Here is a 14282-nt window from a genome sequence, read left to right on the forward strand (position 1 = left end):
TCCATCACAACACATATTCATTCAAGATATCAGCCTCAATATCTCGTAGCCGAGCCGCCGATGATCGTGTAAATTGCACGCAGGAACAAAGTCTATTCCATTGCCCCTCTGCATTTAGCCGGGAGTCAAGCAATCTATGCTGTCCAACCACCCCCTCTAACACATCTCAGGATATCACGGCACGGGAGAATGGGAGACAGATGTCGGCAATACTACCACGCTCCTTCTTGAAGGACTGTACAAAAGTGAGCGAGAGTTAGATGAATCTTGGGGTTGTAAATCAGCCCAGCAAACCCCAAAATGTCTCAATTCTGCTTGTTCCTTCATGTATTGCTATTCCTCGATTTCTCTCTCGCCTCGTCATTCAGCTCTAGCCACGATGGAGTCCTTCAGCCAGATCCCCCCAATGGCCACTGGGTCGACACGTGGACCGCCATGCCTCAGCTCACCGAGTTCTCCAATCTGCATCCTTCCCCCTTCAACCAAACGAACCTCGTCTTCTTCAACTCCACAATCCGTCAAACCTTCCACGTAACAACTCCATCCTCACAGATCCGCATCCGTCTCTCCAACGCCTTCGGCCTGACAGACCTCCCAATAACCTCCATGACCATCGCCATACCCACGGCACCAGCAGGCCAGAACCTCACAGGATCGAGCTTCATCAACGCCACCACCCTACAGCAAGTGACGTTCTCGGGGAATCGTAGCATCACAATCTCTCCCGGCGCGCTGGCAGTCTCGGACCCCCTCGCCTTTCCCATCGAAACGAACCAGATCCTGTCCACATCCATCTACCTGGCGACAGGCCAAGCAACGCAATACATAACCTCGCACCCAGGCTCACGAACGTCCTCCTACATCTCTTCCGGCGATTTCACCACCAGCCCGAACATCACCTCCCCATTCACCCAAGAGGTCTTCCACTGGTACTTCCTCTCCGCCCTCGAAGCCTGGCAACCACCCTCCTACTCCACCATAGCCCTCATAGGCGACAGCATCACCGACGGCCGCGCCAGCGACAACAACGGCAACAACCGCTGGCCAGACCTCCTCTTCGACCGTCTCCAGCAAGAAAAGGCTCCTCTCCTCCGCACAATTGCCATCTCAAACCAAGCAGCCGGCGGCAACCGCGTCTTGGAAGACGGCCTAGGACCCAGCGCCATCTCGCGCCTCGATCGCGACGTCCTCGCGCACGCCGGCGTGAAGTACGCCCTCGTCTTCGAAGGCGTCAACGACATCGGCGATGCGGACGCCACGGTCGCCAATCAAACCCTCACGGGCGATAGGTTGATCCAGGCAAAACAGCAGATCGTCACGAGGATTCACGACAGAGGTATCCCTGTGTTGGGGGCGACGATTACGCCTTTTGGGTGTGTGAATACGACACTGCAGCCATATTCGGATCCTTTGAGGGAGGCTACGAGGGTGAGGGTTAATGGGTGGATTAGGGAGAATGTTGGGAGGAGAGGTGGATTTGACGCTTTGGTGGATTTGACGCTTTGGTGGATTTTGATGCTGTAGTTAGGGATGAGAGGAATGCGACGATGTTGGATCCGAGGTTTGATTCTGGTGATTGCTTGCATCCGAATGTGGCAGGGTACCTGGCAATGGCAGATGCGTTCCCGGTGGAGGTGTTTGAAGGGTTTCGGGGTGGTGTGAGCACGTTCATGTAGGCACGCTCGTATGCGTTGTCTCACAGCGGAACATGCTCCAAGCGTTCACATCCCTGATAGTAACTGTGACGGAGTCTTTGATATGCCACATGTCGTTCATTGAAGTCGCTCAATTCAGCCGTTCGCCATACTCTTATTCTGGAGCTAGCTACTAAGCCCACGCCAGCAAAGCGCTCATCGCAGCAAGCTCTGTGCGTAACGCAATCGCGAAAGCACCTGTTGTGTCCATGCCTGCCTTCAAATCGAGGTGTGCCCGTCCGCCTTTGAACTCCGTGCAACCCAGCTCATGCTTCATCCATCCCCGTTGTCATCCCATGCGAAGAATTTACTGGTTGGCTGGGCCGCGAGCGCCCTTTGGCGTACCGAGCTGGAATCCGTTCTTGAACTTGCGTGGGACGAGCTTGAGCGATCGCATGCGGCCGGAGCCGGTGGTCTTTCTCCGCTTGGCCTTCTCACCCCAATTGTCTGTGGGTTAGATGTTAGTATTGGTCGTCTCGTGGCTTGGCGGTCGAATTGATCCCGAAGGTCGTGTGCGTGGTTGGGAAGGGGAATGATTCGACGTACACTTTCTAATGCCGGCGCTTGGGTATCCGCAGTTGGCGCAGGTGTGCTTCTGGACGTGCATAGAGCGGCGGCCTGGATGTCACAATATCAATCAGCATTCGTTCCGTCAAATCGCCTTTCTTCCCCCCGACAATGTCCAATCGCAGACTACTCCATTCACACTCCCAGGCTCTGTCCATCTCCTCTCATCTCTGTTCTGCTCGACTTACCGCAGCGTCTGCACAGGACGTGCGTCTTGTTGTGGCGCTTTCCGAAGCTGGACGTTCCCTTGGCTATTGTCCATTGTTAGCACGGCCATCTCCTCCATCGCGATAGTCTGTGTGGTTCGACGTACTCATTTTGGCGGTGTCCCGGGGGTGTCGGTGGTGTTGTCGATGTCTTCAGACTCCGCTGGATGTCGCCAGCCAGCACGAGGTCTTGAACTTTTCGCCGAAGTGGGCAGCAGTCTTGGCGGGCTTTGCACTAGTACAGGATGAGCAATCACGTGATGGCGTGCGACTTCGCGACTTCGTCAATTCGCCTTGGCTAGAAGACAACGCGATTCCTCAGTTCCAACAACTCGTCACTTGCGGTACCAGACTGGCAGACACAACGCTTCGAATCATCTAAGCAGCTTCACTCGAACAGCCACGGGCCTTGATTCAACAACAGCGCTCCATCACTGAAACACTGCTCTTTCTCCGCAAAACCAACAACTACTATGGCACCCGAGACCATCTCGACAGGTTTGTTCAAGCTCCCCGCCGAGGTGAGAGCCACTATCTGGCGATATGCCCTCTACCAAGACAAGCCGATCAAAGTGCTTGCGCAACCTCATCAACCCGGCATTTCACGTATATGTTCTCAGTTCAGAGAAGAAACACTGCCAATGTACTATCATGTCAACTCCTTCATCCTCGACAATTTGCATTATAGCTGCAACTATCAACATCGCCACCAATCGCCCGCCTTCTGCACCTCCCCAACCTGCAGCTCGAAGAGGGTACGACCGGCAGCCTGGATTGACGCGATAGGATATAAGTATTTGAAATATGTTACGAAGCTACACATCACAGAGTCGACTGCTGAGTGGCTGACGGCTTTCGACCTAAGACTTGAGCAGAATGTGAAGGAGGGTGTCCTTCGCCATTTGCCCGGATCGTGCTGGAAGGCCCACACTGGTGACAAGGACGGCGACGCAAGGTACTGGTACGGTCATGAAGCTGGCGATCCTCTGTCTGAGTTGCTGCAAGACATTATCGACCGCCTTCTCGAACCGGGGCTCTCCCCCAAGGCCATTCAAGACATAGCCAGGTGCCTGACAACAGACTTCGGTATGGGGAAACTCATGCCAACGCTGAGTTTCGCGGAGATAGAACGGGTAGGCCGTCTGCCAGCCCGCGAGATTCGCGAACTCATGACATGTTCTGATTCTGAAGTGCGTGGTTGGGTGTCATCTGTGGCCGAAGACGAGGGCAGGGCCTTCAGGACGGTGCTGTATACCACGATTCGGCACATGCGAACAAGGTTTCAACGTTTGAAGGATGAGGCATGAACATCGATACTCGCAAGAAATCGGCGGCCTCTCTCCGTTCCTCCACGGCATTACCACAACGCGACTGTCGCTGCTGAGCTTGGTCAAGTCCTCACATGCCGGGATTGGATCGAGTATTCTATTATCGAGGCACGTCACAAGTTGTGAGATCAAGGCATGGAGCTGAATGCTTCTCTTCACCGACGACAGATGAGGCTCGAGATGGCCCTATTGTGCGGTCGGCGTGCGAATCGAAGCACAAAGCGTCGGGAAAATGAAGCTGGTCGACCGCTACATCATGCTGTGCAGTCTTGGTCATCAAAGCGAGGTAAGCTTTTAAATTGTACATGGCGCGATCCAATGGCACATTGTGCTGCAAGGCACCCTTTGCATCGCTCCGCCCCTGCTTCCGCTCCAAGACGGCAGCATTTGCCGGCAGAACCCTCTGTGAGACGTCACATCGTCCTTGTTACTGATGACAAGCAGATGACCGTCCAAACTTCTTCACTATGAACATGTCTTTCAACGATTTCTCAACTCCAAGAAAAGAAACGACCCACATTTCTTTCGGCCAAGCCGACGTCGCTTCGTGCAACTGGCCCAGAAATCCACCACCGGCGATTCATTTGTGCAACCATCGGCTCGTGTTCTGGCTTGGTATTTGATCTCCGTTTCATTGTTGAGATCAGGTTTTGGTCAGTGATGACCGAGCGTCTGGCGGAGTGCAAGATGTTACTGTACCATCGCCATCAACGTAGACGACCAAGCTGAACTCGCCACAGAGGGTAAAGATATAAGAACAGCTCCTTCAACCATCGACTTTCCTCTTCCTTCAGCAGCAAACAGCCATCCATTCAACCCTGTCAACAAACTCAGACACCAACACCAGCAAATCGCAACATGCTCCTCCACAAATCCCTCGCCCTTCTCGCTTCCTTGGCCGCCACAACCACCAACGCCCTGTACTTCCACCTCACCGACTTCCGTGCCAGCGACGTCCGCATCCCCTCCGAATCCCACGCCCTAGCCTTCACAATCTCCAACCCCGACGCCGTCTTCGAACAAGGCGGCAACAACCCTGCAAACTGCACCATAAGCTGGTAAAGATCCATCAACCCCAACTCCAACCCCCCCCCAACATCACATCAACAACCAAATACTAACTTACGTTAGGACAACCACCCCACCAACCTGCTGGACCCCCTGCGCCACCACCGACAGCGGCTGGGGCTACTACGCCCTCCTCACCTCTTACTCAGGCGCCTACAACTTCACGCTCCAAATCCAGGAATACTTCGCCTACCGCAACAGCGTGCTCAACAACGTCTCCATCCCCGTCGTGGAGGGGAGCGGTGAATGGGACTGTTCGAGGGGCGGGCAGAGCACGCAGTGTAATTTTCGGAATGCGGAGTCGAGTTATGATACGGGGTTTGAGACGTACTATGGGGTGCAGAAGGCGGGGCCGATTTGTGTGGTTTAGAGGGTGGGTTGGGTGGTGTCGTGAAGGGTTAATGGGGAGCGGATCCGGTGGGCTGAGAGAAACGATGGGGCTTCAGAAATGACCTAAGACAGAGTCAAGTGTTAAGGGGAAAGGAAAGAGAGGGCAAGAATTCTTCAGAGAAGTGGTACTTATTACTGTAACAGCCATCCACTTCAGCAGGAAAGACACAAGCAGAAATCCACGACGTCCCCTACTTTCGTCTCCTTCATTCACTTTTCTTCTCCTATTCTACCCTCAGAAATCTTCGTCTTAAGAGTGAAATGGGTCCTCCTTCTCCTCTCACATGCACGATCGGCACACTTACCACCGTGGACCTACGTCTTCATGAAAAGCTATCTGTTTTTCACATACGCCCTTGCTAAGAGGCTTTGTATCATTTCATTAAAGACTCTCTGTCTTCTAAACCCGCTCAATCCTTCCATCACGAACGCTCTCTCTCTCTCTCTCATAGCGATCTATACAAAAACCCCATGCACCAAACAAAAAAAATAACATAACAATCAGGCCGTCTCTATCGCGCCTCAAGGCCGTCAATATCTCATTTTCAAAGGCGCCATGCTTTTCCCCCTTCACAATCAAATCAATCCGACCACTCACTCCACCGCTCCTGAATCCCCGCCAAACTCGAACTGCCCAGACTCCTCCGTCCCATGCTCATGCTCATACTGGCGCTGGAAGCCGCGTACCCACCAACACTTCTTTTTTTATTCTTCTTCGTGGGCGTCCAAGCGTCAATCCCCCACTCACTGCGCCTCCACTCCGCGCTTCGCCGTCGTCGCGGCGAGCCGTTGGGGAGAGCACGCATAATACCGCTCCGTTGTTCTCCGCGCATTACCTAGATGTCCCCTGGGCTGGGATACCGACCGGCGGGCGTCAGGCCTCCGCCTGTGAGACTTGGGGGTGGGAGAGTTCCGCCTCGTCCGCGTCCTCTGCCATGGCCGCGGCCCATGCCTGGGAGGGCGAAGTCGGGGTTTGCGTTGAGGATGACGTCTTCTTTTCTTCGCTGGACGGCGCTTGCGGAACTGCCTGCGAAGATGGATGCTTGGCCTGGTGGTGCGCTGCCTGGGCCAGGTCGCCATGCAGGATTGATGCCGCGCTGGGAGATGGAGGTGAAGTGAGACGCTTCGGAGCCTTCGGCCGGAGAGCGTGCGCCGTCTGGGATGGGTTCGAGGAGGCCGTTGGAGGTGTCCGAAGCTGGACGTGAGTGCTCGTCGGAAGGTTGGAGGTATGAAGGGTTTGTTTGGGTGGGATCTATGATCATAAGCGATGAGCTGTAGGCCCAAAATCAGCGGCGCATTAAGGGGGAGCAGATAAGTCATGTCAAGAGCTGGGTGGGGTGGGAGGTAAGGAAAAGAAAGACGTACGACCTGTGTATTGAGGGCCTGGAGTGAGAGCGTTGGGGATGCCGCTCTCTCGATGCGAGGGATCATGGCTCATGGCGTGGAAGCCACCAGGAACTTGTTGTTGCGGGTCTTCTGCGAATCGTGGGTCGACATCTTCGTAGTAGTTTTCGCTATTCGATCGATGATGTCGTGGTGAGTGAGAGCCGCGAACAGAGGATGAAGTTGGCGACCCTGGCACCGGCGAGAGGGGCAGCACTCTTGAAGAAGGCGCTGCAGCGGACGCAGATGAGGAGGTGTGAGGATCAGACGATCCGGACGTTTGCGTTTCCATCGTCGCCCGCGAGGCAATGCCTCCCGGCTGAGACACTCCTAACGGAGCTGGCACTCCACTCCACTGCTGTCGAGGTGGCACGTACGTTCTACGAGACCATTGTCAGACTCCTCACATACCAAGGCACCCCTGTGTAGATCTACTTACTGGTCAGAGTATATGCTACTCGGACTTCGCACATCACTCTCTCGGTTGCTGTCTTGCCGCACGGGAGCCAATCGTCCATGCTGTTGATGCTGGTTCTGACCTTGCTGCAAGCCTACCATTCCCGCAACATCCACATCGCTATCCCTCAATCCATACTGGCCGTTTTGATACGGGTCCTCGTGTTGTGGGCTTCGCTGTGGGCTGCCTGTGCGCTCATCCATCTCAATCGCCTGACCTATAGGGAGAACAGGCCCTGCCACGAATTGGTCGTGGTCGGGCATCGGTTGTGGCGGCGGTGGCTGTGCCATGGGTGGAGGTCCCATCGGTGGTGAAGGGCCATTTCTGGGTCCGCCGTAGTATGGATCGTTGCCATAGCCAGGCGGTGGACCTGGTCGCGGTGGCGGTCCTCCACGTCCCATCATTGGGCCATACCCACCTCTGGGAGGGCCGTAACCTCTCGGAGGCGGGCCATATCCTCTGCCTCGTGGTGGAAAGCCTCCTCTAGGTGGTGGGCCGTAACCGCCTCTGGGTGGACCGTAGCCTCGCGGTGGTGGACCGTATCCTCTGCCTCGTGGTGGTGGGTATCCATTCGATCGGTTGGATCCAAGGGAACCCTGTGAGTTCTGATGCCTCAACACGCCTCCTATCGGCATCCCCATCTCAGCGGCTGGCGGAATAGGATTGCCATACTGATCTCTGCTTGGTCTTCTAGGCATTCCATTCGCTGCCTCTTGACTCGGCCTAGGCATTGGTGGAGCATTCGCGTCAGGACCGTACGGGCTTCTTCCATTGGTGCTTCCAGATCGAATGCTCGGTGTTGGGTTCAACGGGGTGCGATCGTCTTGAAAGCTATGTGTGCCGCCTTCACTTGTATGCGTATCTTGCCTCTTCATCTCATAGGTCGCGAACTGACTGGCTGACTTATCCACCGCAGTGCTGCCACTCATTGGAGGTGGACTGTCCGCTTTGGGGAGTTGATCAACCATCAATCGGTCCTGCGCCAGATTCTCGTAGTATGCGGCACCGCTCATGTCTGCATTCTCTTCGATGCGCTTCTTGCGAGCCTTGCGACTGACCAAAGTCCTCCGCATAGCACATGTTACTATACTGGAACCAATGATGAGAATGGTGGCCGCCAGCACGATCCAGCCGCCCCATTGCATGTGCGGGACGAAGAGCAGGATATCGACGAGGAAGGCGAGGAGGGTGATGAGGAGGGTCGGGAAGGTGAGGATGAGGAGGGCCAGGAGGTATCGCGGCGAATGGCTCGGGCCATGGAAGTGAGCGGCCACTGCAAGGCCGAAGCATACCAGTGCGAGGAAGGCGGCGATAGGGTGGACGATGAGGATGGAGGAGAGGCTGTTTCGGGTATCTTGGGGGAGGCTAAAGTCCTGATCGGTGTTGGGGCCGCTAAAGAGGCCGTCTGTGGGTATGATGTTAGATTTGATATCGAGGACATGAAAAGTGGACGACGTACTTGTACTGTATCCCACGCGCGGACCTTCACAGCGATCGCCTTTGCACCACCCTAGCACGCCAAAGTTGTACCCTTGGAAGCTGCCGAGCGGGATTCCCTTGATAACGGGTGTTGATATGGTGCTCAGCAGTAGCAAGACGAAGGCGACGAGGAAGATGATGGACAAGGGCGTCGCCGGGCGTAACATGGTGGCGGAGTAATGCGGGTATGGTGGTGGTCAATGGGTGTATCAAACGAGGGTATGCAGTTGGTGTGGACGAAGTGGTGAGCCTTCGCTGCCGCCGAGCGAGTGTCGGCCGCGGTGGTGTTGGACAACAACGAGCAGTCGCGACTCCTGAGGGTGGAAGTGCTGCTGCTGTGTCGCAATGCGGTCGGTGGGAGGTCAGGTCGCCGGGTGGCCGTGTCGGAGCGATATGCGCTTGCCGCGCATTCAGAAGCGGCGTGGACGCAGCAGTCCGGTGGGACAGCAAGCGGTGATGTAGTCGGAGCAGGAAGTTGGTCTCGACGCGGGTGGGCGCAGGATGGATTAAGCTCGCACGTTGCTAGTGGGCGCTGAAGTGTATTGCCGTGTCGGCTGCATGCAATTGGCGACCGGCGGGCGAAGGTTTCTGGCGGCGCCTGGGCGCTGACGGGTGCAAAGGAGGGGCGGAGTGGGAAGCGAACGACACGCACAAGATGCAAAGAGACAGACGACAGCCGCACCCGCGCATGTATCGCCAACTCTGCAACTCGCCCGCCGCAGAAAGGAAGCAGGATAGGTGTGGATGGGCGCTAGAGCATGCAATCAAAGCGTAGCGCCGACACGTGAGGCCCGGCATCAGCATCATGCTTTCGCCTCATCTCGTTGCTATCTATCCTTAAACTTTGCCAACGGCTATCGTCAAACCGCCCAAATCAACACCACACGTCCTCTTCTCCTCCTCCTTCTCCCACCACGCAACAGTAATATCAATCCCGGAAGCAGCACACGCGACACGCTCCAGCATGGCCAAACCTGAAATTGGCAATCCCATCTTCCCCGGCCCGCCACCAGGATATCCATGCATCCACGCTATCGAAGCACTGCACGGCACGTGAGAACGCCTCTGCCCGGCCAGCCACGCCATTCACGCCTGCCATGGCGATTGTCTGGCCTATCTGCATATCAACGCACTTGGCCTGCAGCATTCTTCCAACTTTTGTGCAGAGGGGTTGCGTACGCTGCTTGAGGCGAAGCAGCTTGCCTGCTGGCTTGTGAGACGCGGCGAATCCTCCCGACTGCTTGCTTCACCATTGTGCCACACGTTTCACCAGCCATCTGCTGTCAGGAACTGCGTCCGCGGGAGAAGTGCGAACGATTCAATTAGCCGGATGGCATTCAACGGAGAAGCATCTTCTCTGCCACTGACGAATGATAGCAATCGCGATGATCGTCGACTCTGACTCGGGCAAGCTGATTGATTCAACAAGCCCTCTCTTGAGTCGACTCTAGACCAGCTCCTAAGTTCTTCTTCTCGTCTCTTTGCCGCCCATCGGCCGTCTCACGGCGCACATGTCGGCAGCCTGCATTCGTAAAGTGCAGACGTTACTCAGAAATCGTGGCTTACGTCCAGTCAAGTGCCGATGTGCTCAAGTCTACGGATCTTAGTGCTTTGGTGAGACATGATCTGTGGACGGAGTGAGGAAAATATCCTATCTGGACGACACAATCATTTCGTGTGATTTCTGCCTTGGTCTCCTCGAGCTACCTCGAAAATGAGAAACGGCCTCGCCTCTCACATATTCGCTGCCAATGCAAGAGCAAACCAAGCCAATTGATATCGACCAGCTAAAACATCCCCTCTCTCACCCACCCCCTCCCATCCACTCAAGGATCCGCCTCCGCCAAATCCCTCTTATACCTCTCCTTCGCCCTCAGACTACTCTCCCTAAAATCCACATGCGGCTCCGGATACCCCAACTCCTCAAACTCTTCCCTCCCCAACCGATGAAAGGGATCAAAAACCTCCTTCCCCTTCAACCCGGCCAACTCAGGAACCCATTTCCGGATAAACTCCCCCTCCTTATCGCACTTCTCCGCCTGCACGACGGGATTAAAAATCGTATAGCTAGGTTCCCAGCCTTGTGTGTTGTTCGAAAGATCGAAGTCGATCAGGTTTTCCGCGAAGTACCTTTCACCCTTCCGATAGTCAATCAACAAGTTCCCACTCAGATAACTGGAAACATTCATCCGACACCGATTATGCATCCACTTCTCGCAATTCAACTGCCTCATGCCCGCATCCACAAACGGCACCCCGGTCCGTCCTTCACACCACTTCCTCCACCCCTCCTCATCCTCCTCCCATTCCACAAAGTCGAATTTGAGGTTATGCGGCAAGTTCATACTATCATGCGGCAGCGAGACGAGCGTATGTCTGTAAAACTCCCGAAAGACAATCTCCCGCACCCAGGAATCGATCCCTTTATCCCCCTCGTGGAAATGTTTCCCGGCGTTGTGTTTCCTCGCGGCGTGGAGTGCTTCGCGGACGGAGAGCGTGCCCGTGGCGAAGTAGGGCGACAAGCGCGAGGAGTTGTCCTTGGCGGGTTCGGAGCGGTGCGTTGCGTAGGAGGAGACTTTGTTTTGGAGGAAGTCCTCGCATCGTTGCAGGCCGGCTGCGTGGCCCGCCGGCCACAGTTTCCTCAGGCGGGAACGTTCCTCGTCGGAGGCGAAGGTCTTGCTTGATGGTAATGAGGGTATCTCACCACCAAACAACTCCTTAAACTCCCCCCTCGCCTCCTCCCCATTCCCCTCCGGCTCTGGCACCAGCTCCAACAACTCAGACTTCTCCCTCGTCTCCCCCAACCAATCCTTATGATACGGCGTAAACACCTTATGCGGCCCTCCATTCCCCGTCCTTAGCGTCCCAGGCTGCACAACCGTCTGATCATGCAGTACCTCAAACCCCCAACCCGCCTCCTTCGCCTTCTCCGCCACAGAAATATCCCGTCTCAATTCATCAACTTCATACTCCATATCCGCAAACACATGACTGACATCCCACTTCCTCACGAACTCCAGCACGGTGGGAACCACATCCTTTCTCTCCTCCGCCGTCACGATCGCGAGCGGGATGTTTTTACTTTCCAATTCCTCTTTCAACAGTCGTAAACTCTCCAGCATAAAATCCACCCGCGCGGGGCTCGCCCCATGCCACTCCAGATCTTTGGGCGAATGCACATACAATCCCAATAGACTCCCCTTCCCCTTCCCCTCCAACGCTTTCCTCGACGCCGCATATAGCCCGCGATTATCCTGCATCCGGATGTCTTTGCTGCGGAACCAGTGCAGGACATTCTTGGGTTCTTTGGAGGACGAGGCGGTTGATTCGAGAAGGGATGTAAGGCGGTGGTAAGGTGGATCGGCGTCGATTTCTTTGGCGCGTTTGGTGGACGGGTGGGAGAGGGCTGGGTCGGCGTCGTGGGAGGCGGTGCGGGCGTGTTTTTTGGGGGGCATTTTCGACGACCACTTAGAGGAAGTGCTGTAGTGGGATCTGTAGACGATGCGAGACTGCAAGATAGAACGATGTGGAGAGGGATGAAAGGGTGGGAAATAGAAGGAATACATCAAACCTGTAGGCCATTGAGGCTGGTCATGCCTGCCGTCGTCATGATTGCGGGCGGCCATGTCCTGCGAGAGGGGCAGAAGACCGTTGACGTTGGTGAGGGATCGATCGGAGAGATCCCATCTCGTGGAGATCTGATCTCATCTTTGAGGAGACGTCATTGGCCCGAGCATTTTGTGGAGCTTTGGAGATGGATTGGGGGCCAAAAAGGAGACTGGACGACTTCATTCTCCATTTTGTCGTCTTGTCGATGCATTGATGTGTTTTACTTTTAGTAAGGCCATACTAGATTTCGTTGTCTTGTCCTGACCGTTGAAGCCGTATCGTTGCTGAAGCTGCATTGCCGTGTCAAAGCTGTCTCTATCGTCTGGTCCCGCCCTCAAAGGGAGAGATCCAGTCCTTCAACCTGCGTCGTTCAATCAATTCCCTCACTCAAAACTGCTCGCTGCTCGCTGAAGTGCGGGTGCCATCTCCGGATCCGATCGCAAATGCCCAGAATTAACCACCTTCAACGACAACTTGTCCCCATACGCATCGCGGAGATCATGCGCACTAACAGCAGGCGTGCACATATCGAAGCGTCCCTGCACGACCTGACACCGAATATGTTGGATCTTGGAAATGCTGTTCAAGATATGATTCTCCGGCACGAAGCACCCATTCAAGAAGTAATATAGCTCCAGTCGGGCGATCGAGACGGCGTTGGGGTCTTCACGCACTTCGGCCTCGAGGGTGTCAGGGTTGTACGTGATGGTGATGAGGCATTCCTCCCAGAGCGTCCATTCCAAGGCGTATTTCGACGCGATCTCTTCGTCGTCCGAAAAGATCTTCTCTTGGTAAAACCGCATGATCGAGTCGCTGTCCTTGGGAACATCCGCGGGCACGTTCGAGATGAACCGCTTCCACTCGTCCGGGAAAAGATTTCTTGGGCCTCCCTCGTTGACCCAGGCATTTTCGAACGGACGGATGAGGAAGACGCTCCATATCAGAAGACTTCGCGTCCGTTCCGGGTGCGCGATGGCGAAGATGAGGGATAGCGCAGACCCCCAAGACCCGCCGGCGATGTGTGCGGTCTCGAAACCGACATGGTCCATCAGTTTGCAGGTGTCGGCCACCAGGTTGGGCGTGGTGTTCTCTTTCGTGGAGCCGTACGGTTTGCTCTTCCCACATCCTCGCTGGTCGAATAGGAGCACTGTATGTCGCTCAGGGTCGAAGACGGATTTGTGAGAATCTTGAAAACCAGCGCCTGGTCCGCCGTGCAAGCAGACTACGGGTATTCCGTCCTTCTTGCCCCATAGTTGCCAGTGGAGCGTGTGGCCTCCGCTAACTTCGAAGTTGCCGCTCTGGAGGATGTGGTCGCCCATGATCAACAAAGACGGTTTGTACTGTTGTCTAGAATCTGGAGTTTCTTGAAGGTACGGACGGCTTTTCCTGGTCTCTTTTATCCTATCTGCGGAATTCGCTCACGACGCTGACTCACTCGTGACTCCGTGTCCGTGTCCGTCAGACGGACAAAACAAGTTACTGCTAGTGTTGGCAGCAAAGTCCAAAGGCGATGAAACTACCAAGGCTTTCTTTCTGAACGATACTTTGAGTTTGTTATTGATCAAGGAAAGATCTTCCAACGTCCAGATCTGAGACATTCCAGGTCCGTGCGCGTTGTGGAGCCTCCAGATTTTGGGGGCCGAAATTGTGGGAGCGGTCGACTTTCCTTCTGAACGGACTTTGTCGCCTTCATCTCTCCTTATGCCTGTGTGGCCTTGAGTGTGACGAGAACATGCCGCTCAATCACCTCGGACCTAGTACTTGTCCCCATGCCTCAGAGCGGTGATAAGATGATCCTTTGCACCAGGACCTCCATTCACTGGGCTACTGGACGGTGGAGCATCGAGGCTACTGTATACAGTAGGACATGATGTTCGTTTCATCCAGGGATCATAAGGGCGATTGCATCCTTTGATCAGCTGCTGAACGAGGACCGCCCGCTCATAATGTAACCAGGATGTAAGGACGAGTATATTCTTCTGTTAGCATCGACCGGAAAGGAAGAAGTTGCGACATCTAATAGCCTGTCCGCTGCCAACTAGGGCTCTGAAAGCAGTGGGCAAAGATCGCACAAATCTCAGGAAGACTGGAGTCTTACCAG

The 14282-nt window shown here is 55.1% G+C and overlaps 7 protein-coding genes across 7 annotated transcripts; 3 read left to right on the top strand and 4 right to left on the bottom strand.

The window, feature by feature from the left end:
* Nucleotides 1-300: 300 nt before the first annotated feature.
* On the top strand, nt 301-1676 carry M409DRAFT_29358 (uncharacterized protein; the record flags this gene model as incomplete). The annotated part of the gene is made up of 2 exons (XM_033809429.1): nt 301-1471; nt 1525-1676. 2 exons carry the CDS (start codon nt 301-303, stop codon nt 1674-1676), a joined length of 1323 nt encoding a protein of 440 aa, XP_033661158.1.
* Nucleotides 1677-2001: 325 nt separating this feature from the next.
* Nucleotides 2002-2578, bottom strand: M409DRAFT_70608 (uncharacterized protein; the record flags this gene model as incomplete). The annotated part of the gene is made up of 4 exons (XM_033818816.1): nt 2002-2141; nt 2241-2312; nt 2450-2512; nt 2575-2578. 4 exons carry the CDS (start codon nt 2576-2578, stop codon nt 2002-2004), a joined length of 279 nt encoding a protein of 92 aa, XP_033661159.1.
* A 362-nt stretch (nt 2579-2940) lies between these two features.
* Nucleotides 2941-3774, top strand: M409DRAFT_29360 (uncharacterized protein; the record flags this gene model as incomplete). The annotated part of the gene is made up of 1 exon (XM_033809430.1): nt 2941-3774. The coding sequence occupies one exon, from the start codon at nt 2941-2943 to the stop codon at nt 3772-3774; it is 834 nt and encodes a 277-aa protein (XP_033661160.1).
* An 879-nt stretch (nt 3775-4653) lies between these two features.
* Nucleotides 4654-5233, top strand: M409DRAFT_60173 (uncharacterized protein; the record flags this gene model as incomplete). The annotated part of the gene is made up of 2 exons (XM_033814382.1): nt 4654-4853; nt 4927-5233. The coding sequence occupies 2 exons, from the start codon at nt 4654-4656 to the stop codon at nt 5231-5233; spliced, it is 507 nt and encodes a 168-aa protein (XP_033661161.1).
* Nucleotides 5234-6089: 856 nt separating this feature from the next.
* On the bottom strand, nt 6090-8739 carry M409DRAFT_29362 (uncharacterized protein; the record flags this gene model as incomplete). The annotated part of the gene is made up of 4 exons (XM_033809431.1): nt 6090-6505; nt 6619-7016; nt 7076-8498; nt 8553-8739. 4 exons carry the CDS (start codon nt 8737-8739, stop codon nt 6090-6092), a joined length of 2424 nt encoding a protein of 807 aa, XP_033661162.1.
* A 1659-nt stretch (nt 8740-10398) lies between these two features.
* M409DRAFT_60175 (uncharacterized protein) lies at nt 10399-12027 on the bottom strand (the record flags this gene model as incomplete). The annotated part of the gene is made up of 1 exon (XM_033814383.1): nt 10399-12027. One exon carries the CDS (start codon nt 12025-12027, stop codon nt 10399-10401), a length of 1629 nt encoding a protein of 542 aa, XP_033661163.1.
* Nucleotides 12028-12564: 537 nt separating this feature from the next.
* On the bottom strand, nt 12565-13500 carry M409DRAFT_37792 (uncharacterized protein; the record flags this gene model as incomplete). Its single annotated transcript, XM_033810797.1, has 1 exon — nt 12565-13500. One exon carries the CDS (start codon nt 13498-13500, stop codon nt 12565-12567), a length of 936 nt encoding a protein of 311 aa, XP_033661164.1.
* Nucleotides 13501-14282: the final 782 nt, after the last annotated feature.

The sequence above is a fragment of the Zasmidium cellare genome, assembly GCF_010093935.1.
Source record: "Zasmidium cellare ATCC 36951 unplaced genomic scaffold M409scaffold_50, whole genome shotgun sequence".
Taxonomy (NCBI): Eukaryota; Fungi; Ascomycota; class Dothideomycetes; order Mycosphaerellales; family Mycosphaerellaceae; genus Zasmidium; species Zasmidium cellare.